At 39.1% G+C, this 24,722-nt stretch overlaps 1 protein-coding gene across 1 annotated transcript in view; it reads left to right on the forward strand.

Moving 5' to 3' along the window:
- LOC141476623 (E3 ubiquitin-protein ligase UHRF2-like) overlaps window positions 1-24,722 on the forward strand; it is a 187,531-nt gene that overhangs the window by 137,367 nt on the left and 25,442 nt on the right. Inside the window, exons 5-9 of the mRNA XM_074165397.1 lie at window positions 3,247-3,356; window positions 7,261-7,447; window positions 10,427-10,550; window positions 10,901-11,008; window positions 16,861-16,965. Coding sequence (XP_074021498.1) covers window positions 3,247-3,356; window positions 7,261-7,447; window positions 10,427-10,550; window positions 10,901-11,008; window positions 16,861-16,965 — 634 coding nt within the window. The remainder of the gene's footprint in view (window positions 1-3,246; window positions 3,357-7,260; window positions 7,448-10,426; window positions 10,551-10,900; window positions 11,009-16,860; window positions 16,966-24,722) is intronic.

A 24,722-nucleotide genomic window follows, 5' to 3' on the forward strand; every position in this document is an offset into this window, starting at 1 on the left:
TTATCTAAAAGGAAAATTTGATAATGAATATTTATTTTCTATAATCCTGGTTAAGAACAGAAAGGAAAACTGACTAAGCTATTTAACTGTCAGGTGAAAAAAATTCTACACTGCTGATTTCAACTGGTTTGGGCTTGGGTAAGTTAGAGCAATGTTCAGTTATTCAAGTGTCGTGCTTTAAGTATTTTATTCCTCCACTCTTATTAAGATCTGTTATGAACACAATTTGTAAAAATGTTTTTAAAAGTTGAGGCTGATTTATTATTTTTTTTTAACTTACAAATTAGCTTAGTCTCTCTTTCCACAGAACTTTTTCTCGCTTCATGGAATTGTTCCTTATGACTAAAATAAGCACGTATACTCAAAATATTGGCTCACAACCAGATCTTAAGATTTCCCTGGACTTCCAAATTGGAATTATTTCTTAACCCTGATTCTTTTTGACCTATGCTGCTGCTGAATCCTTCAATGTTTGAGAAAGGAGGGGGGAGGGAGATGGGCTCTCCAGGTCTAACAAGGCTGCTATCATAACCAATTGAGACTGGTGCTTCCATAGATCTTTCAACTGTGAGAAACAGAAGTCTCTCATGACTCTTTATCTTTCTGTGCTCACAATAGTGCTGGTAGTGAGTTATGAAACCACTCTATTGTAGAACGTGTTTCATTCATTCATTATCCTAACACATTTTCTCAAGCCTTCAACTAATTAAATACATATTAATTCAACACTTCCCGCTGACTGGAAAAGAGGAAACATAACCCCCATTTTCAAAAAGGGAAAAAAGGAAGACCCGGGGAACTACAGGCCGGTCAGTCTCGCCTCTGTGCCCGGCAAGATCATGGAGCAGATCCTCCTGGAATCTCTGCTAAGGCACGTGGAAAATAAGGAGGTGATCGGTGACAGCCAACATGGCTTCACCATGGGCAAGTCATGCCTGACAAACTTGGTGGCCTTCTACGATGTTGCCACAGCATTGGTAGATAAGGGGAGAGCAACAGACGTCATCTACCTGGACTTATGCAAAGTGTTTGACACTGTCCCGCGTGACATCATGGTTTCTAAATTGGAAAGGCATGGATTTGATGGATGGACCGCTCGGTGGATAAGGAACTGGCTAGATGGCCGCACTCAAAGGGTTGCGGTCAATGGCTCAATGTCCAAGTGGAAGCCAGTGACGAGTGGTGTTCCTCAGGGGTCGGTACTGGGACCAGTGCTGTTTAACGTCTTTGTCGGCGATATGGACAGTGGGATTGAGTGCACCCTCAGCAAGTTTGCTGACGACACCAAGCTCGGTGGCGCGGTCGACACGCTGGAGGGAAGGGATGCCATTCAGAGGGACCTGGACAGGTTTGAGAGGTGGGCCCGTGCGACCCTCATGAAGTTCAGCCAGGCCAAGTGCAGGGTCCTGCACCTGGGTCACGGCAATCCCAGGCACAAATACAGGTTGGGCGGAGAATGGCTGCAGAGCGGGCCCGAGGAGAAGGACTTGGGGGTGTTGGTGGATGAGAAGCTCAACATGAGCCGGCAATGTGCGCTGGCAGCCCAGAAAGCCAACCGCATCCTGGGCTGCATCAAGAGAAGCGTGGCCAGCAGGTTGAGGGAGGTGATTCTGCCCCTCTACTCCGCTCTGGTGAGACCCCACCTGGAGTACTGCGTCCAGCTCTGGAGTCCTGAGCACAGGAAGGACATGGACCTGTTGGAGAGGGTCCAGCGGAGGGCCGCAAAGATGATCAGAGGGATGGAGCACCTCTCCTATGAGGACAGGCTGAGAGAGTTGGGGTTGTTCAGCCTGGAGAAGAGAAGGCTCCCGGGAGACCTTATAGCAGCCTTCCAGTACCTAAAGGGGGCCTACAGGAGAGATGGGGAGGGACTCTTTGTCAGGGAGTGTAGTGGTAGGATGAGTGGTAATGGTTTTAAACTGGAAGAGGGGAGATTTAGATTAGATATTGGGAAGAAACTCTTTACTGTGAGAGTGGTGAGGCACTGGAACAGGTTGCCCAGGGAAGCTGTGGCTGCCCCATCCCTGGAGGTGTTCAAGACCAGGCTGGATGGGGCTTTGAGCATCCTGGTTGAGCTACTTGAGCTTTGAAGATATGTTTTTGTCGAGATGCAGAATGTTAGTTTTGGTTCATTTCTCAAAATAGCTCTCATAATATAGTGGCATGTGGTCTAAGAATTTGCTGAAATATTCTTGACCAGCTCTATTAAAGTTCACTTGTCAAAAAAAAATCTTTCTATAGACTTCTTGCATGCACATGTAGTTTATTTCCCTATAGTTTACAAAGGTTCTTAAAGGGAATCCTTGATTGATGTGATTTAGAGCCACTCACCATTTTGATTATGCCCTGTCCCAAGGTCCTAGTTGAGATACAATAGCGAAATTCAGCATCGAAGTAATCATAAAGAGCAAGGTTGAAAGGGACTGAATGAATTCCTCTTAGACCATTCTTTAAAATAAACTACCTGTTGTTATTTCTGAAAGACATTTGTCAAACCTGTTACTAAAGACATCCTTTTCTTGTCCCCTCTTTCTTCTTTCCCTTCTCTCCTCCAGCCAAAAATTCCATTTTACTAGCTACTAGGGAAAGTCTCATTTGTAGCTGCAATGCCTGATTTATGCTGAAATTGTAAATACAGTTTATTTCCAAAAAAAGTTTACATTACTAGTTTAATATTTTGTGCTTCAGAATTTAAATAGATGCTTACTAATAGCCAACAATTTATTGAATTTGTGTCTATTTGGACTTTTCCTTACAGATCTGCCTAAAGTTTAAGATATATTTATATTTCTATATTTTACATTATACACACACAAACACACATGTGCACACATGCACACAAATATGCATGTCTACATATATACTTTCCATTCAATATACTTTCAATTCAAAGTTTCCTGTTATTTAGAAGGAAAATGAGGCATAACTGTGTGTTGATTTAAGATAAAATCACTGTTGTGGTGTGTATAATATTAAAAGTATTTGTAGAAGAATCAAGCTGGACAATGAAACATTGTGTTAGGATGTTCTTTTTCTGTGCCACTAACTAGACTGTACACTGTGTTTTCATTTTGCTACACGTTAGAGCACTGCACTGAATTTTGTTTCTGAAGTCAATAAAAACTATTTTGTCATTGATAAAACAGGTACCAGTTAACTATATTACTTTGCTTAGGGTTTGCCATTTATAGAAGCTAAGTCTGAGAAACAGAGTTCAATGTACTTTATTATGTTTTTATTTTTCAGAGGCCCAGAAGATGCAATAAATGACTGCAGAATTCTTTTTATAGAGGAAATGTACAAGATTGAAAAGCCAGGAGCTTATCCACTGACATTTGGAGATGGAGATTTCAAAAGTAAGGTTTTTTTTTTATTGTATGATTAAGAATGTTAGTTAAATATTTGAATGGCATTAAAATAATTAAGGGATCAGAGCACAGAATTAATTTCATAGAATCATAAAATCATAGAATGGTTTGGGTTGGAAGGGACCTTAAAGACCATCGAGTTCCCACTAGAGCAGGTTGCTCAAAGCCCCGTCCAACCTGGCCTTGAACACTTCCAGGGATGGGGCAGCCACAACTTGTCTGGGCAACCTGTTCCAGTGTCTCACCACCCTCGCAGAAAAGAATTTCTTCCTAATATCTAATCTAAATCTACCCTCTAATTTAATTGAGGTTTCTTTGGTGTGTTACAATTGTTATTACACAGATTTTTAGTTTGAAAATTTTTTACTATAATATAACTTTATTATGTGGCATATTGAGAATAAATTTTTGAAGTAATATATCAACACATTAGTTCTATGAATATAATCTCATAAGAAGGTAAATGGCTGATATTTTATATTATCTGTATGGAGTGAGTTCATAGTCTGAGATAAGTTCCTAGGCAGGTATCCAAATCACAAAACTTACTATCATAGTTGAGATCTCATTTGAGTTCTTAACAGATGCAAAAGACCGAAAGAGTCAATACTGCTATCTTTAACCCTGGCATTATCTAAGAATGAAAAATTATTAGCTGTGTAAAGCAAGAAAGTGTCAAGCTTGCTAGAACTATGACAAATCCAGATATATCTGATTTTAGATTATTTGACCACTTACGTCCTTCTGAACACTAAATACACCATTTCTTCTCCCTGCCCCCCCCCCCAAGAACATTTCTCTAAATAGCAGTTTAACATTGTATCCTAAGTTTAAAAATATGTGAAAGTTAAAGAACAGGAGTTATAAGACAGAGTTTGTAGTGGGAACACTGAGAGGTTGATCTGTGGCATTATTGATAGATATTACTGGATTTTAAAAGAAGCAAATTTATCGCAGTTTAGTTTTCATTTATCATCTAAGGCTAATATTTGTGTCATTGTGTAGGTGTCATTAATATACAATACTTTATTTGCAGTGTACTATTAAAGAAATGATGTCATATTAAAAATCAGTGTTTTTTAAAAAAGCAAATTCCATTTGCAAATGTATTCATAAAAGTAGAAATGTAATTTTCAATAAATGAAGGCATTTTAAGCAAAAATTTTTCCATTGTTTATTATTTATTTTTATCAGATTAGTCAATGAAAACTAGCCATCCATTCCATTTATGTTCTCTTAGTCACTTTAAGGGTGATTCTCAAAATTTTAAAATAATATTTTTGTGATAAACTGACAGTTTGAGAAAATTTTCAATTTAGAGATAGTGTAAAACCAAGTTATATCTGCTTTGCATTTATGTACCTAATTTATAGATATATATATATTGTGAGTATATTTCTAGTTTATAAAACTGATTTTGGAGGGTATGTAAACTTTTCATGCTCTATTTATTTACATACACCCCTACAGTGCAGTGGAATTAAGTTTAAAGTTCTGTTTAATGTAAATGATTGCTTTATCACTAACTTTCGGTCATGGATTAGTCTTCAGGCCTTATTTTTTTTTGCATTCTATATTTTCCTGCACTGGCTCCCTGTTTTATTGTATAAGAATCAAGTTTTCATTTCCTACTCGTTTTCAGTTACTACTGTCACGTCTTATTATTTAATTGTCTCCTTATTTGTAACCTGTTCTCAGACCTCTCACATAATTGCTATCTTTGCATAAATTTGCATCTATATGTTTTTTACGCAATTATTGATCTCCTTATCATTTCTTTCAAGATTATTTTTTACAAACCATCATTGTTCTGTGAAGCACTATGCACTATAGCTTTCTTATTGCTTATGGCTCAACTGATTTCTTTATTGCTCCTCTGTGTTTGCCTCCCTAGTCCTACTCTACATTTAAAAATTAGCTATATAAATACATGCAGCTCAGTTTATTTGTATGCTAAGAAAAAGAGTAGACTGGTATTTTAATAACAGTAGCTAGAATTCAAAGAGAATGAATTGTCCTGCAACTAAATTTTACGGTGGTGGTAAGGGTGAACAGGCTCATCTCTATTCGAGCAACAGTGCAAGTAAAATCAATGCAATTTGATTTATTAAACCAGTTTAAAAGAGAAATGGAAAAAGGATGTTTTCTGGCCCAGTCCTCCCCCCTTCCTCTCACTGAGTTTGCTTTGAGGTTCCTCTGTTAGAGGACATGAGGAAACTCTGGCAAATTGATTGTTATCAATAATAAAAGTGGCTATATATTTCATTTTTCTCATCTATCTTAAACTTTTTATTGTATCTTTTTACCTTTGTCCTAAAGTAATAGTAGTAACAGGAGCCAAATGTTATCTGGTAGGCCTCAAGATATATTACTTCTTTTAAAAGTAAGAAAAGGCTATTCTTAATTTATAGCATTTCTGACACTCTAGAGCTACTTGGGAGTGTCAGAAAACAGTTCTGTTTATCCAAGTGAATGATATAATTAAATATTGCAGTAGTTCCAGAGAACCAGAAGATCAAATTGTAAACTTCATAGGATAGTTGAAGAAAATGTGATATGAGGGAAAGAGAAGCTAATTTAAACTTTGACTCATACTACTCATTTGTCCATTATCATCAAAGATGTCTTGGTTCTCTAGCTCAATGGATGCCAAAGTGGGGTACATGCGCCCCAGGGGGTGTGCAAGACAATCCATTGGGGTGCAGAAAGAAAATAATTTTTGTACTGTTAAAAAATAAAATAAAATTGGATTTAAAATAGAGTTTATTTCATCTTTATGTCATCCTTTTTTAATTTCTGGTTTTGTGTATGTTTTATAATGTACATAACATATTAGTAGAATAGTATATGCATATAACTTAGAAATAAATATACATGTATTGAGGGTGCATGCTCAAAAGTTTTTTACTGATGAGGTGTGCAAACAAAAAAATTTGGAGACCACTGCTCTAGCTTCCTGCTTCCAATCCAAATTCTCAAACAATCATTCCAGTTCCTCCTTGTCCTCTGATTCAAGGCCCATTTATTCACCGAAGTAAGAAAAATGTTCCTTCAGCCATCTGGAAGTGCTCTGGTTATCACATTACTTAATTGTTGTTATTATCATATCCTGTATCACATCATCATAGTTTAGTCAGATTCGCTTCCATAGTCTTTCTTGATGGCTTTCACACAGAAATACTCACTCCAAAATTGTTCTTTGAGCTGTGGTCAAGTGCTCTTAAGTCTTCTCCTCCTTCTAAACTTATACTTTTTTCTTTATTTATCAACCCTGTACATTTTTTTTTTAAATTGCAACACTATAAAGGACTGTAATTTCACAGTTCTGTTCAAGTCTTTCTACAGACAGTCCTGCCAGGGCAACTTGCAGAACAATACTTTCTCATGACCTAGTCCATCAAAATGAGCCTATTCATTTACATTAATAAGTGCTAAGTCTTCATAAAATTAGTCAGTTATTATAATGGATTAAATGCAGTCAAGCTGCCAGTGAATTATGTTGCCACTGTTTGAATATGTAGAGCTATTTTCTTTTTTTTACATCTCCCACACCCCCATCCCCCGATGGCCAGGGTAGCAGAGCAACAAGCTAGGTTGTAACCTAACCTGGAAAATGACAACGACCCTTTTATAAATGTTAGGTTGAAAAACACAACTTGATATTGACAGTAACTACTTAGTCATGTAGTAATACATAAGCGTTATACAGGTATAAACTGTTCCTGTTGGCTTGATCATTTTAAACCCAGACTTCATTGTAATAGCAAAGCTACTATATCCGTGGCATGTTCACGTGGACACACATATATATATTCTTCTGCCATTATATTGTATTTATAAATCTGAAATCAGTTTTCTAAGACCTGTGGCTTTTTATCTTTTTTTTTCATAGGAAAGAGTGGCCCTGAATGCAAGCACTGCAGGGCTGACCCAGATAAGGAATGTCGCTTTTGCTCCTGTTACTTGTGTGGTGGAAAACAGGATGCTCACATGCAACTCCTTTGTGATGAATGTAATATGGCTTATCATATATACTGCCTGAACCCTCCCTTAAGCAAGATACCAGAAGATGAGGATTGGTAAATATACAAGGATGATTTACTTATGTATATTCCCATTCTACACAAGGTACCTCTTTGTTATTTGCAACTAAAGGAATTACTGAAGCGCTTTTATATTTCTGGTATGTTTTTCATCCTTGCACTGTATTTAAACATATTTACATTTTATGTTAAGATTCTATTTATAAATATAATTCATAAACTATTGGTATTGAGCATTATTGATCATTACAGAATTTCAGAAATTAACTTATTCAGTTTATAACCTCTGTGACAGTAACTGATGTTATTAGACTTAATTAGCACCACCTACAGTGGTGCTTCCCCAACCTTTTATTTGTTTTATTCGGGCTTCATTGTTGCTTCTCCTTTAATCCTTTTTTCCCCTCAATCTCAGCCCTTGTTGCTGCCTCCTTGCCCTTCCCTTATCCTATAGCCACCTTATTCATTTTTTTGTGCTGTGAGTAAACTACTACCTAACTCCTCACCATTTCAAGTAACTCTAGCACCACCAGCAAGAAAGCCAAACTTGTAGGCCTTGGTGGACTCAGCTAACTCTGTTCTGAGCTGACTCTACATGGAGCCAGCATCAGCCCATTGAAGCTTATCATCTTAAGCTCCATGCCACATCTCACCTGTATCAGTTATGTGCAATTCATACCATTTGTACTTATAACCTGCTTGTAAAATATATAAAATGCTAATCTTTTATAAGTGATTTATAAATAGAACTTTAGAATTAAGTTTTCCATTATGAATACATCAATAGATGTATATGGACACGTTTTAAAGAAAAAACTTTGAACTGTACTTTGTGATAGATTTTAGTGGAACTACACACTTCAAATAAAATATTTTAAGTACTTCAGAAGTTTTAACACTATGGAAGTAAATAACTTAGTGTACTATATTATATCAGCTGCCTCATATTGAGTAAGTTTGTTTATAGTTCAGTGTCTAATGCTCTACTTTTTTTCTTGGGCTATTATATTTCAGTTTTCCCAGACTGCAGTTATATTTATACCTATATGCAACTTCAGTTATGACATTTGGTGAGGGTTTTTTCATTGTGTATATATGCACTCTGAGATGCTTCTGCTGATTTCAAAGGAAATAGACATTTCCTTTTGAATATCCTGAACTGAAAATAATTTTACTCATATTTGCTCTGTTTGGAGAAACTGCTGAATTTGAACACGATCTAGAAAATATTTTCAATACATATTGCAAATATGTATGAGTTGTTGGGACTAAATATAGCAATTATTGTCTGTGTGCTTCCCATTTCTTGTATATGCAAAATGATTGTGTACACAGGTATATATAATATTTATTCATCAGTCTTTGTTGGGCAGCATGTGAATTCCAGCTATCCTCAGGTTTTCTATTTTTGTGCACAGAAGACTAATCTGCCCCAACATCCATTCACTTCCGACTAATCGCTTATGGAAGTGAGCTGAAGATCTTAGTGCTTCCAAATAATGTGTTGGAAAGCGTTCTCTGCTATAGCACTTCAGAGTTGGTCACAGTCCTTAAACAGTGTTCTTTTGTGACTGCAACAACTGAGAAATTTTCTGACTACAGTCATCTAGAATATTAAAGGGAATATTATTTAGGATCTGTACTCTGACAGTGCATCCATTCTTCTTCAGGTCCCCTTACTCCTAAAAGACTCTATACCAGTACTCCAGCAGCAAAAAGTAATTTTATGTTCCAATATTAATCACAACAAGGTTACGAAAAAGAAAATACACATGCTCCAAGTTTAATTTTTTTAAAAAGAACGACCCTCAAAGCATGTTTGAACAGGAAAGAACATAGCCTGAATGTCAATGTCCAGGTGGAGTTTGCCTAGCGGAAAATTATGGAAAATTTCTTCTTTACCTTTAAATTGAACAGGTATGATTTAGAAATTATTGGTTTGTGTTCTGCAATAAGTATCTATATGAATTCTAGGTTGCAAATAAAAACATGATTTGAGGTAGCTCCCAGTTTCTTAGAGGGTTTAGAGCGTGTACACAGGCAATTCTTGTGAAATATCTGTACACAGTGACTTGTTGCCCTATGGTAACTAGTTCTTCTGTTCATACTCAAAGATAAAAGGTATATAGTAAGGCATTAGTAGTAGTAGTAGTAATCTAAATATATTGTTGTTATTGTTATAGATCAGACTTCTTCCTCTAGTGACTTTTGGACTAAACTCAGCCTGTGGAAGCCAGAAGCAATGGCAGTTGCCTTTGCCTTGGCACACCTGGAGTGGGAAAAAAGTGCTGTTAGAAGCAATAAAAAAATCTGTGTGCTCCCTTCCCCCCGTTGCCTTAGGCAGTGTTTCCTACAATCTCCTATCCGTTTTCTACCGTAATCATTTTATGGTGGCTGGAATGAGTCCCAATGCCATATGAGGCAAAGAAATATATAGAAATGGAGTTAAATACTCTTCCCATTTATTGAGTACTGAGTGACATTCCTGATGCCTTAGTCATGGTGGGGTAGGATAAGGATGCATATGTACACGTATGCATGTTTTGTGGTACCCTAGGGCTGTTCCACATCCAGCTGTCTGAAGTGAGATTTGGTGCAGTAAAAGTAGATGATGAGTGGGCAGGATGTGGAAATTAACCATGAGCATTAGTCAGCAGTGTACTCTAATCTCATTTCTCCTCTCCCCTATGTGATCTGAACAAGCAAAGAAAGGAAGCGAAAATGAGGAGGGAATGCAGGAAACATGGGGACCTCTTGTACATCGTATGAGAAGAGTGAAATATTTCACCTCTATCACCCTACTTTAAAAGAAAAAAAAAAGTCTTGTTTTAGAAGTGGACAGTATTTGTTCTTGAGTTTATTTTTTCAACCTGAGTCCTCAGCTTTTAAAAACTGTCATATATTTGCTAGTTTCAAAATTAGCCAGGATGAACAGATTTGGCACTATTTTGCTTAGAAGAAATGTATTGCCATTATTACTAAGTAATAAAGTATTTACTGAAACGTTTATTTTAGGTATTGTCCTTCATGCAAAAATGATTCTAATGAAGTTGTAAAGGCTGGAGAAAAACTCAAGCAGAGTAAAAAGAAAGCAAAGATGCCATCTGCCAGTACTGAAAGCCAGAGAGACTGGGGCAAGGTAGAGTGTATTTTAATTTAAAAATATCTCACCATTCATGTATGTGTTACATCTTTATATATGTGCATTTATATATGCATTACACAAAATTCAGTACAGGATTGAACAGACTGTAAAGCAATGTTGAATCCTGTACACTGTCTAGTGAAAGTTAAAACATCTGAAGAATTTTTAAGATGGTTAGAGGTAACTAAATGCAATTTAGTTAATTAATTAAAACTGCTGTTGACAATTTTTATATTAATATATTTTGAAGTGTTTACTATATTGGTTGGATGTCGATATCTGCATCAGCTTTTATAAATTATTTTAAATATGATAAAATCCATTCTCTTTGATGTGTTTTTTAGGGCATGGCTTGTGTTGGTCGCACTAAGGAATGCACTATTGTCCCTTCTAATCACTATGGTCCTGTACCTGGTGTCCCTGTTGGGACAACCTGGAAATTCAGAGTTCAGGTATGTTTTTGGATTTGTAATTGAAATAAATCTGAATAATAGGTACAGTTTGGGCAGAAAAATTATTTTTGGACTGGTAATTGTCATGTTTACTAAGAATAACTATAGAGAGTGCATTTTAATTCTAATATTCAAAATACTGCCAACTATAGTGGAAATTGAAGTATATTTCTTTGAAAATACAACTTAATTGCAATTGTAAAAATAGTATTTACTATTTTATAGGGGAACCTGCCATAATTAGGATGGACTTATATCTCACATGTTAAACTCCCAACTGAAATAATTGGAGGAAGTTGAATATTTTCTGAATTCTACTGCTATGGAACATGAACCAATCCATCCCACTTATGGATATAGATTATAGAATTCAGAAAATATTTGACTGTATCCAGTGGTGTCTCTAATGCTTATTAGCTGGTTGGGATCCCCACCGAGGGCTACTGTGCAGGTGCAATATAGTTCCTGTTTCAGTGCATACGTCTTTTCCAACGTGTTGTGGTGCCAGGCTTTGTGCTAGTGTGCATGCTATCCATACTTAGCATAGGAAAGAAATAAGATTTTACTGAGGGTTGTAAAGTTCTGGTGGGGGTGGAACCCACTGTCCCCAAGGTAAGAGCCACATCTGATTGTGTCACTATCAATTGATTACCTGTTCCTTTTGGGTCATACAGAACCAGCATCAGCACCTTCCTTTAGGCTGATGAATAAACTAATACAAGCCAGCATTGACTACTGAAAGATGTAGTCCACCCAGCCATGTCCACTTCTTGCACTGTCCCTTCTGTTTCCTGTCACAAATGTTTCTCAAGCCATATGATAAACTATATTGGAAAGAAATCTGGCAGAAAACCAATCCTTTGCGGGAGAGGGTAATTTTCCCAATCCATTTCACTTTGTGGTTATACAAATACTGTGTCACCACAAAAGGGGCAGGAATGAGCAGCATGGAGAAGAACATATTTCAGGAGTATTCCCACCATAGCCAGAGGAATAGCCAGAGACTTTTTCTTCCCCTTGGGGAAGAGGGACATGGCAAGAACCAAAAGCCTTTTCTAATGTGTTTTCTGAAGTCTTCATCCCACCCATTGCCTCCAGAGAGAGTACTTATTAAAAACTGTTTTTCTTATGGAAAAATGGGTGTCTGAATAATTTGGGGTTTGGTATGACATGCAAGTCTTCAGGCTAAAATGGTCAACAGCAGAGGTTTTACCCCTCAGCAACAGTTTTCAGTTTCTCCCCTTAATAGAATTCACAGAGAAACAGCTGAATACTAAACAAGTTCCTTGAATCTTGTCTGAATTTGGTGCTAATGTGAGCACTACCATCAATACAGATATTATAGAATAGCAAAACAAATTAAATTTCTAATGTAAAATTGCAGTTAGTGTCAATTATTCATTGATTTTACACACAACTACTCGTTTGAGAAAATTAATGTCTATTCTTATGGTTTTTTTGTGATATTTTGATTTATCCCTACCACATTTGAAGAACTTTTCTGTGAAGCAAACTAAAATAAATACTTCAAAACATATTCATATTCTGAAAAAGTACTTCTGCAATCATTAATCTTTACATTAGTTTTCAGGTAAATAATATTCTCTTAGAGTAAGTTTTAAAAATCAGTTCTGCATACTCAAGATCTCTGAATTAAATTTTATTGTTACTGGATCAGCCGGTATAAGCAGGAATAAAAGTTAGGATTCCATCTCTTCAAAGATTCCATTGATGGAACAGATCAAATAGATCCCAGAACTTTCAAGTGCTGATTGCAAACAGGAATATAAGTAAGTAGAGAGGTTTGTTTTTCTCAGAAAATTAAGCAGATAAGACTAATAATGTAGGGCACAGATATTAGAAGAAGAGTTATCATTTGTACATAATTATTTAATAATGGCTACGTATTAAATACATACTTCTAAAACAGATCAACATTTTGCCACATAAAATGTTACACTTTTATTTCTGATTCAACTTCTTTTGTATGAACATGGATTCTTAGCAGATTCATGAGAATTTAGAAGGAAAATGCTGTAAATGCTGTCTCACAGTTTTCTTCCTTTTTTAATGCAACAAGCTTCTTAAGAATATTTATATGTGATTTATTATATATTTTGCGTGGTCATGTAGTTTGAAGGTTTACAGCTCTCTTTTTCCTAGAAGGAAATTGACTTAGAACTGTTTCTGGATACAGCATACAAAGGGCAGAAATCAAAATTTTAAATCAAATTTTGGATACCTCATGAAAATTAAAGAAGGGAGAGAGGAATGAATGAAATTATGTTTAATGGAATGGGAGAGAACAGAGTGGTGGTGAGGCCTGTGCTGTTCAACATGTTCATAAATGGTCTGGAAAAGTTGACAAATAACTGACAGTTAAGTGACAATGCTAAGTTGTCATGGATAGTAAAGATGAGGGGGAAAAAACATCATAACTTTTCATAGCTGATAAAGGGCTTTCAGCTAATTATTATCATTTAGGGAAGACAACTTGTAATAGATAATTTTTTTAATATGTCATCTTTGTGCTCAGTAGTGGTCAGAAACGTAAATCAAGTGTTAAGAATTATTAAGAAAGGAAGAGGAGAACCAATATAATTATGAAGAACAAGGATGGTTAAAGGTATGGAACGGCTTTCGTACAAAAATTGTATGAAAGATGGTATGCTACAGAGGTCTACTAAAATTGAAGAAGGTGAATAGGGAACAACTATATATTCTCTTTTGATGCAAAAGGAGAGGGCATCAAATGAAATGATCAGGTGCTAGATTAAGAATGAATGGAAGCAGTACTGATTCATGCAATATGCAACAATACTGCGAACTCTTTTCTGTAGGATATTGTGAAAGCTAAGAGTGTGCAAGAGTTTGGAACTCAAGTAGATAAATTAATAACCATTGGTTGACTTTTCTTCCGTGAAATGCAAAGATTATGCCTTTGGCTCAGGAAATTTAACCCACACATAGCTGGAAACTGAGAAAATTTACACATAAATATCATTGTGCACTTGCATAGTCAGTATTCACACTGACCAGCTATCTGTTTTTATTTGTTGTCAGAGACAAAATATTTGGCTAGCTGGAACTCTGGTTTGATGTAGTTTGATGACTGTTATATTCTTATGACAATAGCAAAGCAATGCAAAATCTTACAAAATTGCATAGAAGTTGAATCATAAATATATATATAAAATATATATTTTTATATAGAAATCTTATAAAATTGCATCAAAATCAAGTAGGAGGGGAAAAAAGTACAGGCATTGGGCAGAAACAGAAAAAGAGAAAATGTTCAGAGATGAAGGAAGGCTGTAAATGCAAATACATTTTCCTGAGTTGGTTAACTTTTAACAATACTTGACATAATTTTCACCAAAAAAATGTGACTCAGTGATCTTTCTTGCAGAAATATTAACACTAATGTAAAATAGTACTGAATTCAAAAGATAATCTGTATCTTCTTTGAGTTGGTCTAAGCAACCTTGAATCTGGTCTTAAATGTTGCTTATGGCAAGAATGGTGAAAATTTTTCCTAAGGGGCAAAGTGTATATATTCATCTTTGTGTCAGCAATGTTCTCTATTGTCCTTTCTTTTCATTGGATGTCCTTTCTTTTGTGTTTTTTTTTCTTTAAAAAAATCCTTTAAAAATCATAAATTTATTTCCTTTAATCACAGAATTCATATAATCATAGAATAGTCATGGTTGGAAGGGACCTTTAAGATCATCAAGTCCAACCCTCAAACTAACACTGCCAAAACGACCACTAAACCATGTCCCTAAGCACCACATCTACCCATCTTTTAAATACCTCCAGGGGTGGTAATTCCACCACTTCTCTGGGCAGCCTGTTCCAATGTTTGATAACCCTTTCAGTGAAGAAATTTTTCCTCCTCTTCCTCAAACTAAACAGTCCCAGCTCCTTCAACCGCTTTTCATAAGATTTATTCTCCAGGCCCTTCACCAGCTTCGTTGCCCTCCTCTGCACTCGCTCCAGCACCTCGATATCATCTCTCTTGTATTGAGGTGCCCAAAACTGGACACAATACTCCAGGTGTGGCCTCACCAGTGCTGAGTACAGGGGGACAATCACCTCCCTACTTCTGCTGGTCGCACTACTTCTAATACAAGCCAGGATGCCGTTGGCTTTCTTGGCCACCTGGGCACACTGCCGGCTCATATTCAGCCGCTTGTCAATTAGGACCCCCAGGTCCTTTTCTGCCAGGCAGCTTTCCAGCCACACTTCCCCAAGCCTGTAGCGATGCATAGGGTTGTTGTGGCCCAAGTGCAGGACCTGGCACTTGGCCTTGTTGAAGCTCATACCATTTACGTTGGCCCATCGATCCAATCTATCCAAGTCTCTCTGTAGAGCCTCCCTATCCTCATGCAGATCAACACTCCCGCTTAACTTGGTGTCATCTGCGAACTTACTGATGATACAGTAAGTGGTTTCCAGCTCCTCCTGTTTGTTGCCCATGATGCATACATTAGTGTAGAAGCACTACAGATGAGCTATTGGTCCTGCCACCTTTTTGCTGGGAGAAGCCCTAATTGCTACCTGACCATTCCCAGGTGCAGCTGTAGTTTCTAACTCATCAATGATCCTCGCATCTCTGCTGCTGCATAAGTCTCCATCCCCTACTTTCACTGAGTCAGCAGACCAAGGGACTTCACTAGCGTACCATCCAATAAACATTATTGTGCCACCTCCAGGCTTATCTCTAAAGAGCCTAGTTTCATCACCTTCCCCCTTCAAATCTCATTTAAACACCATTCGATGAGCCCTGCCAATTCCTGCACCAAGAACCTTTTTCCCCTTTGAGACAGGTGTCCCCTGTCAGTCGCCAGCAGGCCTGATGTCATGTAAACTGACCCATGATCAAAAACCCCAAAGTCTTGCCAATGACACCAGGCTCGGAGCCAGGTATCAATCTCCTGGCTCTTCTTGTTTCTTCCCTCGTCCTTCCCTGTAACTGGAGGGATAGAGGAGTACGCTACTTGTTCTCCTGATCCCTTAACCAGTTGTCCCAAGGCCCGGAAGTCTCTCTTGATCGCCCTTGGGTTTCTTGTTGCCAATTCATCACTGCCTGTCTGAAAAATCAGTAATGGCTAATAATCTGAGGGCCATACCAGGGAAGGAAGCTTTCTCTTTATATCTTTAACCCAGGCCCCAGGGAGGCAGCAGAGAAGTGGGTCTGGTCTGCATATATGGCTTTCCGCTCCCTTTGGGAGGGAGTCACCTATGACAATGATCTGACTTTTTTTCTTTACTGAAGAGGTTCTGATGCGGGGTGTAGTTCAGCTTAACCTTGGTGACACCTCCATGCTAATTGAATCATCTTCCTTGTCATGGTTTGGTTCTGCATGCAGAGCCTCATACCTGTTTTGCAAGGGTACCTGAGAAGGTGAAGGAGTTACTGGGGAGACACGCCTGCTGCACCAGGCAGGAACTTGTTGCCATTGCCCCCCATGCTCTAAGTTACCACATTTGGCCAGGCAGAGAGAGGACAGGGAATCCTCTGTATCATATGCCCTGTCTGCCTGTTGGGCCTGTCCCAGGGAAGGCAGGCTGTGACTCCAGCAGTCTCTCTCTCTCTCTGTCACACTCCCCGATAGTTCTCAATCTACTTACCTCTTCCTGGAGCTCCATCACTAAGCGGAGGAGTTCCTCTATCTGGGCACACCTCTCACAGGTATGCTCACTGCTGCCATCTGATACTGGCGTAACATCAGATGGCAATCCTGTTATACAAACATACTTATGGAAAAAAAATTTAAGCAGAAAAATTATTGCAAAAGGCCAGGTTTTTAAAAAAGTATTTTTACATTTGTTCTTTTTTAATACTCAAGGTGAGTGAAGCAGGTGTTCACAGACCCCATGTTGGCGGAATTCATGGACGCAGTAACGATGGAGCTTATTCACTTGTACTAGCTGGAGGATTTGAAGATGAAGTGGTATGTCATTTAGTCAAATCACTAATATGTTATTTTAAAGTTTATAAAGATGAAAAGTGGTGTCTGTTGCTGATCTTAAAAATTAGTACTGATCTTAAAATTAGTACTTAGGAAAATATGAGCATGCAAAAAATACCTAATTTGCTGTGTTACTATTTTTAAAATAAATTTTTAAATTAATTTTTCTTAAAGAATATTCTTAGTCTCATATTAATTACATATGAATTTTAGATTGTTTATGGAAGTCAAGTTCCAATGTGCTTATATAGTCTGAATTTATTATCATTTAAAATCTTATATTTTACAAGTCACAGAATCATTGAGGTTAGAAAGGACCTTTTCAGAGGGTCTAGTCCAATATCCCTGCTCAAGCAGAGTCACCTAGAGCAGGACTGTGTCCAGTCAGCTTTTGAATATATCTATGTATAGAGACTCCACAGTCTCTCTGGGCAGCCTGTTCCAGTTTTCAACCACCCTTACTGTAAAACTGCTTCCTTATTGTCCTGGTTTGAGGTAGAACAGAACCAACTTTCTGTTCAGTAATTTTACTTCTTGGCTAGGCCTCTTCTAACGCTCTGAAATTAACAGCATATTCTACAGAAAACTGTTAATTTCAGAGTCATAAGACCCATGTTTATAGTTAATGCCAAGGAATGGTATGCAGAGAGGCTCTTGCTTATACTTATTGCTATAACAACCAAGGTCAGCTAATTTCATTATTTGCCCTGTTAGAGGGTCAGAAACGGAAAAGCGTAGAGGGATACCACCTGCAGGGAGGAGCGGACAGGACAGGTGAGCCAAACTGGACCAACTGGGGTATTCCATCCCATCTGCCCCATGCTCAGTATAAAAGCTGAGGGATCAAAGGGTCAGCCCTCTTCAAAGGCTGATGTCCGAGGAGAACCCTGTCTGTTCATCTGCCTTTGATCCCGATCTGTGTGTTCCTGACTCCAGAGCTGGAATCCAGTTCCCATCCATCACTGAGTCCAGTCTGGGACTTCCCCAGTGCCTGCTGGTGACGTCATCCTGGGAGCTTGATACGGTTTGGTATATATTGAATCTATTTCATTATTTCCTTTTAATTTTATTATTAATATTTCATTAAAGTAGTTTAGTTCCTTCTAAACTCACAATTCTCTTTATTTCTCCTCCTCCTCTCCTTGGAGCAAGAGGTGGGGGGAGAGCATCTGTCGTCTGTCATTGACCAATCTGTCCTAAACCACAACACTTATGTTCAGATAGAACCTCCTGTGTTTCAGTTTGTGCCCATTGCCTCATGTCCTGTCACTGGGCACCACTGAAAAGAGCCTTGCTCATCCTCTTTACACCCTCTCCGCATATTTGTACACATTGATGAGATCTCCCTGAGCCTTCTCTTCTCCAGAATAAACAGTCCCAGCTCTCTCAGCCTCATATGTGAGGTGCTCCAGTCCCTTCATCATCTTAGTGGCTCTTCATTGGACTCCCTCCAGTATGTCCATGTCTCTCCTGTACTGGGGAGCCCAGAACTCAACACAAGGCTCCATGTGTGGCCTTACCAGTGCTTAGTAGAGGGGAAGGATCACCCCCCTCCATCTGCTAGCAACACTATGCAGCCTAGGATATCGTTAGCCTTTCTTGCCACAAGAGCACATTGCTGGCTCATGTTCAACTTGTCCACCAGGACTCCAAGGGCCTTTCCTGCCAAGCTGCTTTCCAGCTAGTGGGCCCCCAGCATGTACTGGTGCCTGGGGATATTTTGCTCCAGGGGCAAGACTTAACATTTCCTTTTGTTAAACTTCATGAGGTTCCTCTCAGCCCATTTCTCAAGTCTGTTGAAATCCCTGTGAATGGCAACACAACCCTCTGATATATCAAGTGATATACAAGTGATATACTTCAAGTTCTGTCCTGGTCATTGCTTTTACTGTTGTCAAGTTAAACAGATTCATAGATTCATAGATTCATAGATTCATAGATTAGTCCAGGCCGGAAGGGACCTCCAAAGGTCATCTTGTCCGACCTCCCCGCAGTCAGCAGGGACACCCCCAACTAGACCAGGTTGCCCAGGGCCTCATCGAGCTTCACCTTGAATATCTCAAGGGAAGGGGCCTCAACCACCTCCCTGGGCAACCTGTTCCAGTGTTCCACCACCCTCATGGTAAAGAATTTTTTCCTAATATCCAATCTAAATCTCCCCTTCTCCAGCTTAAAGCCATTGCCCCTCGTCCTGTCGCTGCAGGCCTTTGTAAACAGACCCTCCCCAGCCTTCCTGTAGGCCCCCCTCAGGTACTGGAAGGCGGCTATGAGGTCTCCCCGGAGCCTCCTTTTCTCCAAGCTGAACAACCCCAGCTCCCTCAGCCTGTCCTCATAGGAGAGGTGCTCCAGCCCCCTGATCATTTTGGTGGCCCTCCTCTGGACCCTCTCTATCAGGTCCATGTCCTTTCTATATTGAGGGCTCCAGACCTGCACACAGTACTCCAGGTGAGGTCTCACCAGAGCAAAGTGGCAGAATCACCTCTCTGGATCTGCTGGCAACACTTCTTTTGATGCAGCCCAGGATGTGATTGGCCTTTTGGGCTGCGAGAGCACATTGCCTGCTCATGTCCAGCTTCTCGTCAATCAGCACCCCCAAGTCCCTTTCCTCAGGGCTGCTTTCTAATACCTCATCCCCCAGTCTGTATTTATACTGAGGATTGTTTCTTCCCAGGTGCAGAATCCTGCACTTGCTTTTGTTGAACCTCATGAGGTTCATCTGGGCCCACCTCTCCAGCCTGTCCAGGTCCCTCTGAATGACATCCCGTCCCTCCGGTGTATCAACAACACCACACAGCTTGGTGTCATCTGCAAACTTGCTGATGGTGCTCTCAATCCCTCTGTCTATGTCTTTGATAAAAATGTTAAACAGTACTGGTCCCAGGACGGACCCTTGAGGGGCACCACTAGTCACTGCTCTCCATCTGGACTTAAAGCCATTGAGTACCACCCTCTGGGTGCGACCATTCAGCCAATTCCTTATCCACCGAACCGTCCACCCATCAAATCCGTATCCCCCCAATTTGGCAAGTAGAATGTTGTGAGGAACTGTGTCAAAGGCCTTACAGAAGTCCAGATAGATCACATCCATAGGTCGCCCCTTGTCTACTGACCTAGTCACTTCATCATAGAAGGCCACTAGGTTAGTCAGGCAGGACTTGCCCCTAGTAAAGCCATGTTGGCTGTCCTGAATCATCCCCCTGTCCTCCATGTGCCCAAGCATGGCATCCAGAAGGATCTGTTCCATGATCTTCCCAGGCACAGAGGTGAGGCTGACAGGTCGGTAGTTCCCAGGGTCCTCCTTTCTTCCCTTTTTAAAAATGGGTGTGATGTTTCCTTTCTTCCAGTCTGCAGGGACTTCACCTGACTGCCATGACTTTTCGAATATCATGGAAAGTGGTTTTGCAACTTCATCAGCCAGTTCCTTCAGGACTCTGGGATGGATTTCATCAGGTCCCATGGACTTGTATATCTTTAGATTCCTTAGGTGATCACGTACCATGCCTTCAGTTATAGTGGGATGGACTTTGTCACCTGGGTCCTCAACTTGTGGGCCATCAACACAAGAGCTAGGAGGAGAGGGGTTGCCAGTGAAGACTGAGGCAAAAAAATTATTGAGAACTTCCGCCTTCTCCTCCTCCATTGATACAAGTTCCCCATTGCTGCTCATTAGGGGGGGTACATTTTCTTTAACCTTCCTTTTCTGGTTAATGTACCTGTAGAAGCCTTTCTTGTTTTTCTTTATGTCCCTTGCCAAGTCCAATTCTAGCTGTGCCTTGGCCTCCCTGACCTCATTCCTACACAGCCAGGCAACATCCCTATACTCTTCCCAGCTTGCCTGTCCCTTCTTCCATTTCCTGTGTAGCCCCATCTTACCCCTTAGTTTGACCAGCAGGTCCCGGCTCAACCATGGTGGTTTCTTGCCTTCCTTACCCAATTTCCTGCATGTTGGGATTGAGATCTTTTGTGCTCTATGGAGAGCATCCTTAAAGATCTGCCAGCTTTGTTCTGCTCCCTTGTCCCTAAGGGCAGTTTCCCATGGGGTCCTATTTACTAACTCCTTGAAGAGTTGGAAGTTCGCTTTCTTAAAATTTAGCGTCCTGATGGTATTCCTCTTGGGCTTCAAACTTCTTAAGAGAGTGAACTGCACTAGAGCATGATCACTGCAGCCCAGACTGCCTTCAACTTTGATATCCCTGATGGCCTCACTTGCATTTGTGACCAACAGGTCCAACAATGCATCTCCTCGAGTAGGGCTGGTGATTTCTTGTCTCAAGAAGTTGTCGTCTAGGCACTCTAGAAGCTTCCTGGAGTGCCTGCAGCCAGCCGTGTTGCTTTTCCAACAGATGTCAGGGTGGTTAAAGTCACCCAGCAGGATGAGAGCCTGTGATCGTGATGCCTCTTCCAGCTGGAGTAAGAAGGCATCATCGACAGGCTCTGCCTGGTCAGGCGGCCTGTAGTAGACTCCTACCACAAGGTTCCCTTTGTTGTCCCGATCTCTCAGATATCTCTCTCAGATAGATGCCTCCTCTTTTGGAGTCATTATACCTCTAAAATAAAATACATCACATTTTAATTTTAGTTTGGTCAGGACAAAAAAATGCCCATGACTTGGACATACAAGACAAATATAATGGAGCAAGTCCAGTGGAGGGTCACCAAGCTGATCGGGGGTTGAAACACACAACATACGTGGAGACAACTGGGTTTTTTCATCTGTAAGATAAGGCTTGGGGAGATCTCAGCTATACAATGGGAGCACATAGAGAAAATAGAGCCAGACTGTTAGAGGTGCACAGGGGAAGGATGAGAGGCAATGGAGACAAGGTGGAACATGGGCTATTCCAGTTAGGTATAAGGAAAAAAAATCTTCATACAGTTAATCAAACACTGGAACAGGGGCCCAAAGAAGCTATGGGATCTCCATCCCTGGCAATATCCAAACCTTGACTGGACAAAGCCCTGAGCAACCTGCTCTAACTGGATTTGTTTTGCATGAGGGTTGAACTTAGAGACCTTGAGAGGTCCCTTCCAACCTAAATCCTTTGATAACTCTATGGAATAAATACATTTTGGAGAACATTTTGCTGTATATTTATAATCTCTTTCAAATTTTTTTTATACTCGCTGCCAACATGCTACCTCTTTAATGTTCTCTTTTTGGCTCTGAATGAACAGTTTACCATTGGGGCAAGAGTATTTTCAAAAATATACTGCAGGAAATAGAATTCACTGTTTGCCTTTCAGGTTTTGTCTTTTTTATGATTCACATTTAGAAGCTTATGATCCTGCAAACATAGACTTGTGAGGGACTTGCTCACCTGAGGGTTTGGAATGCTTGGTAATAACAAGTTGCCTCAATACAGCATTTGGCCTCAAAATTGAAAAGGAATAAGGTTGTACTTTGCAAAATGAACATTAGGCCAAATAAAATTTAGCTTCATATGTAAAATATTCATACATGCATGACATTTTTTATATGTTAATATCTCTCTTGTGAATGTTTAATCTAAGATTTTAGTGACAAGGATTTGAATTACTTCCATTACCTGATTCAAAATGCATTAACTATAGTGCTTAGATTTAGTGTTGGTTTTGTTAAAACTGCAAATCTTCTGATGGTCCTGTTGTTGATACTTAATAACTATAATGGACATATTAGCTGAGAAATAGCAAGAATTATTTTGTGTATTTGAAAGTAAGAATTTCTTTCAGAATGGATTAGCATTTATAACCCAGATATTAGTTAGTTTGAGCTACTGTGGAAGATATGATCAAAAACTGCATGGTTAAATGATTTTGAAGTATTTATTCATCAAATGAAGTGGCTGAAGATATTTTACTTTTTCCTTGAGTTGCAAAATTGATATCCTAATTGTTACTGTTTTTGAGTTGGAGTCAAAAACTATGTTTACTTTCTTTGTGTATAAATTTTGAGATCAATACTTCTGCTGGATTGAGGTAGTGTTATTAAGATGTTAATTTTCATTCAGTGTTGTTCAGATTAATAAAGTTTGTTTCTTCACTAAGTGGTTTTTGCGTATAGAATCATATGGTGCCTCAACATTGAGGTTTAGAATGTCTTGAAGAATAATATCTGCTGTGATTGCTCACACACTCTTGCAGAAGATTCTGAGGGTATATAAATATTTATTTTTTTTATACAGTAGTTCTAGTGACTCAAATGTGACTACAAGCTAATATACTTGTTGCTTAGATTCTTTGTTTAATCTAGGTCAATCAAATCTAGTGCCTAGAATGTGGCATTAATAAACTGCTTTATGAAACAGTTCACTGTCCATTTTGGATGATCTGTGTATCCACATCAATCTTGTGTTTGGGTAATCAGTTCCAAGGTGTCAGTATGGTTGTGTTCTACTTCCTTGAAATTGTACAGTTACAGCATTAATAATATTTAGACCTCTAGATTTGTTTGGATCTTATGATGAAGATCCAGAACCTCTGAACCATTGCTTAATGTTTATTCCTTAATGAAAATGCTAGATCAGTTCTACCAATGCCAAAGATGCATTGCCAAGACTGATTAATTGCTCATTGAAATGATTTTAGATACAAATGAAGTGGCAATAAGAGCTTCAAATTTGACTCAACACTTGTTATATCCAAAGGTCTGGGTAAACTGCTAGTCAAAATGGTATGTATGAACTGTATCTATGCTAGCTAGATACCTGCATCATCTGGATCCAGTATGAGAACTGTTACTGACGTACTAGGTACAAAGGAAATGCTGTATCACATATAAATGTCTTGAAATATGCCCTGCTGACTCTGTCGCTAAGGGCGCAGGTCTTTTGAGATGTTCTAATTTCTGTTTATATTGCTGATGATCCAATATCAGAAACTCATTACAGTCATTCCACTGTGAATCTGTCTAGTGTGAGTCATCTGAACTGATTATGGAGCTGAAAATCTGACACTTGCTATCCATTTTTACAGATGATGTCATGGTTCCAATATCTCTTAATTGCCATGCTGAGTTGGCACCTATTAGTTTGGAACTATTGTTCCAATGTGAGACATTTTGAGTGCTCTCTCTACTACGGGAATAGCTAGCAAATATCTTCCCATTCATTCAGATTTGTTATCTGTTTCGTCTTCCCACCTATGATATTAAGGGCATATTTGACATTATTTTGTTATATGGTATTTTTAAGATTCATACTTTCTTGTTACTGGTATTTCAGTTTCTTAGGCAAACTATTATTTTGTGTTTTGCAACAGCCTCCTCTTGACCTTCCTTTACATATTATTCCATATTGTTGTTACCTTTCAGTTTATACAAAATGCTAATACAAAAAATTATCTTTCTTGTATCATTTTGTGAAATCTCTCCCTGTCTTCTGATCTTCAAATCCCTCATTGTCTCCTTGTCTGTACTTGCATTGTGCCTGCGGGAATGCAGGCACTGCAGAGCTCGGTCCTTGCTAGGGAGTGTTACTGAACCTGCTGTTCTCTCCTGTATATCAGGGATTCGTGCAGGCGTAGTTTACCACTGTGCTTTGATCTTTCCCACAGCAGGGCAGGAATCTCAAGCATGTTTGATAGGGTGCCGGGGTATAAAAGGCAGATGAGTTAGTTGCAGTAGAGGCTAACCAAATCAAAGTATTTACATGTTGATTTTGCAGAGATGTATCCAGGGCACATACTTGTAGTACTGACTACAAAGCATGATGAGCCAACCTGTGATAGGGGAGGAAAACAGGAGTGTCATCACCTTCCAG

The sequence above is a fragment of the Numenius arquata genome, chromosome W, assembly GCF_964106895.1.
Source record: "Numenius arquata chromosome W, bNumArq3.hap1.1, whole genome shotgun sequence".
Lineage (NCBI taxonomy): Eukaryota > Metazoa > Chordata > Aves > Charadriiformes > Scolopacidae > Numenius > Numenius arquata.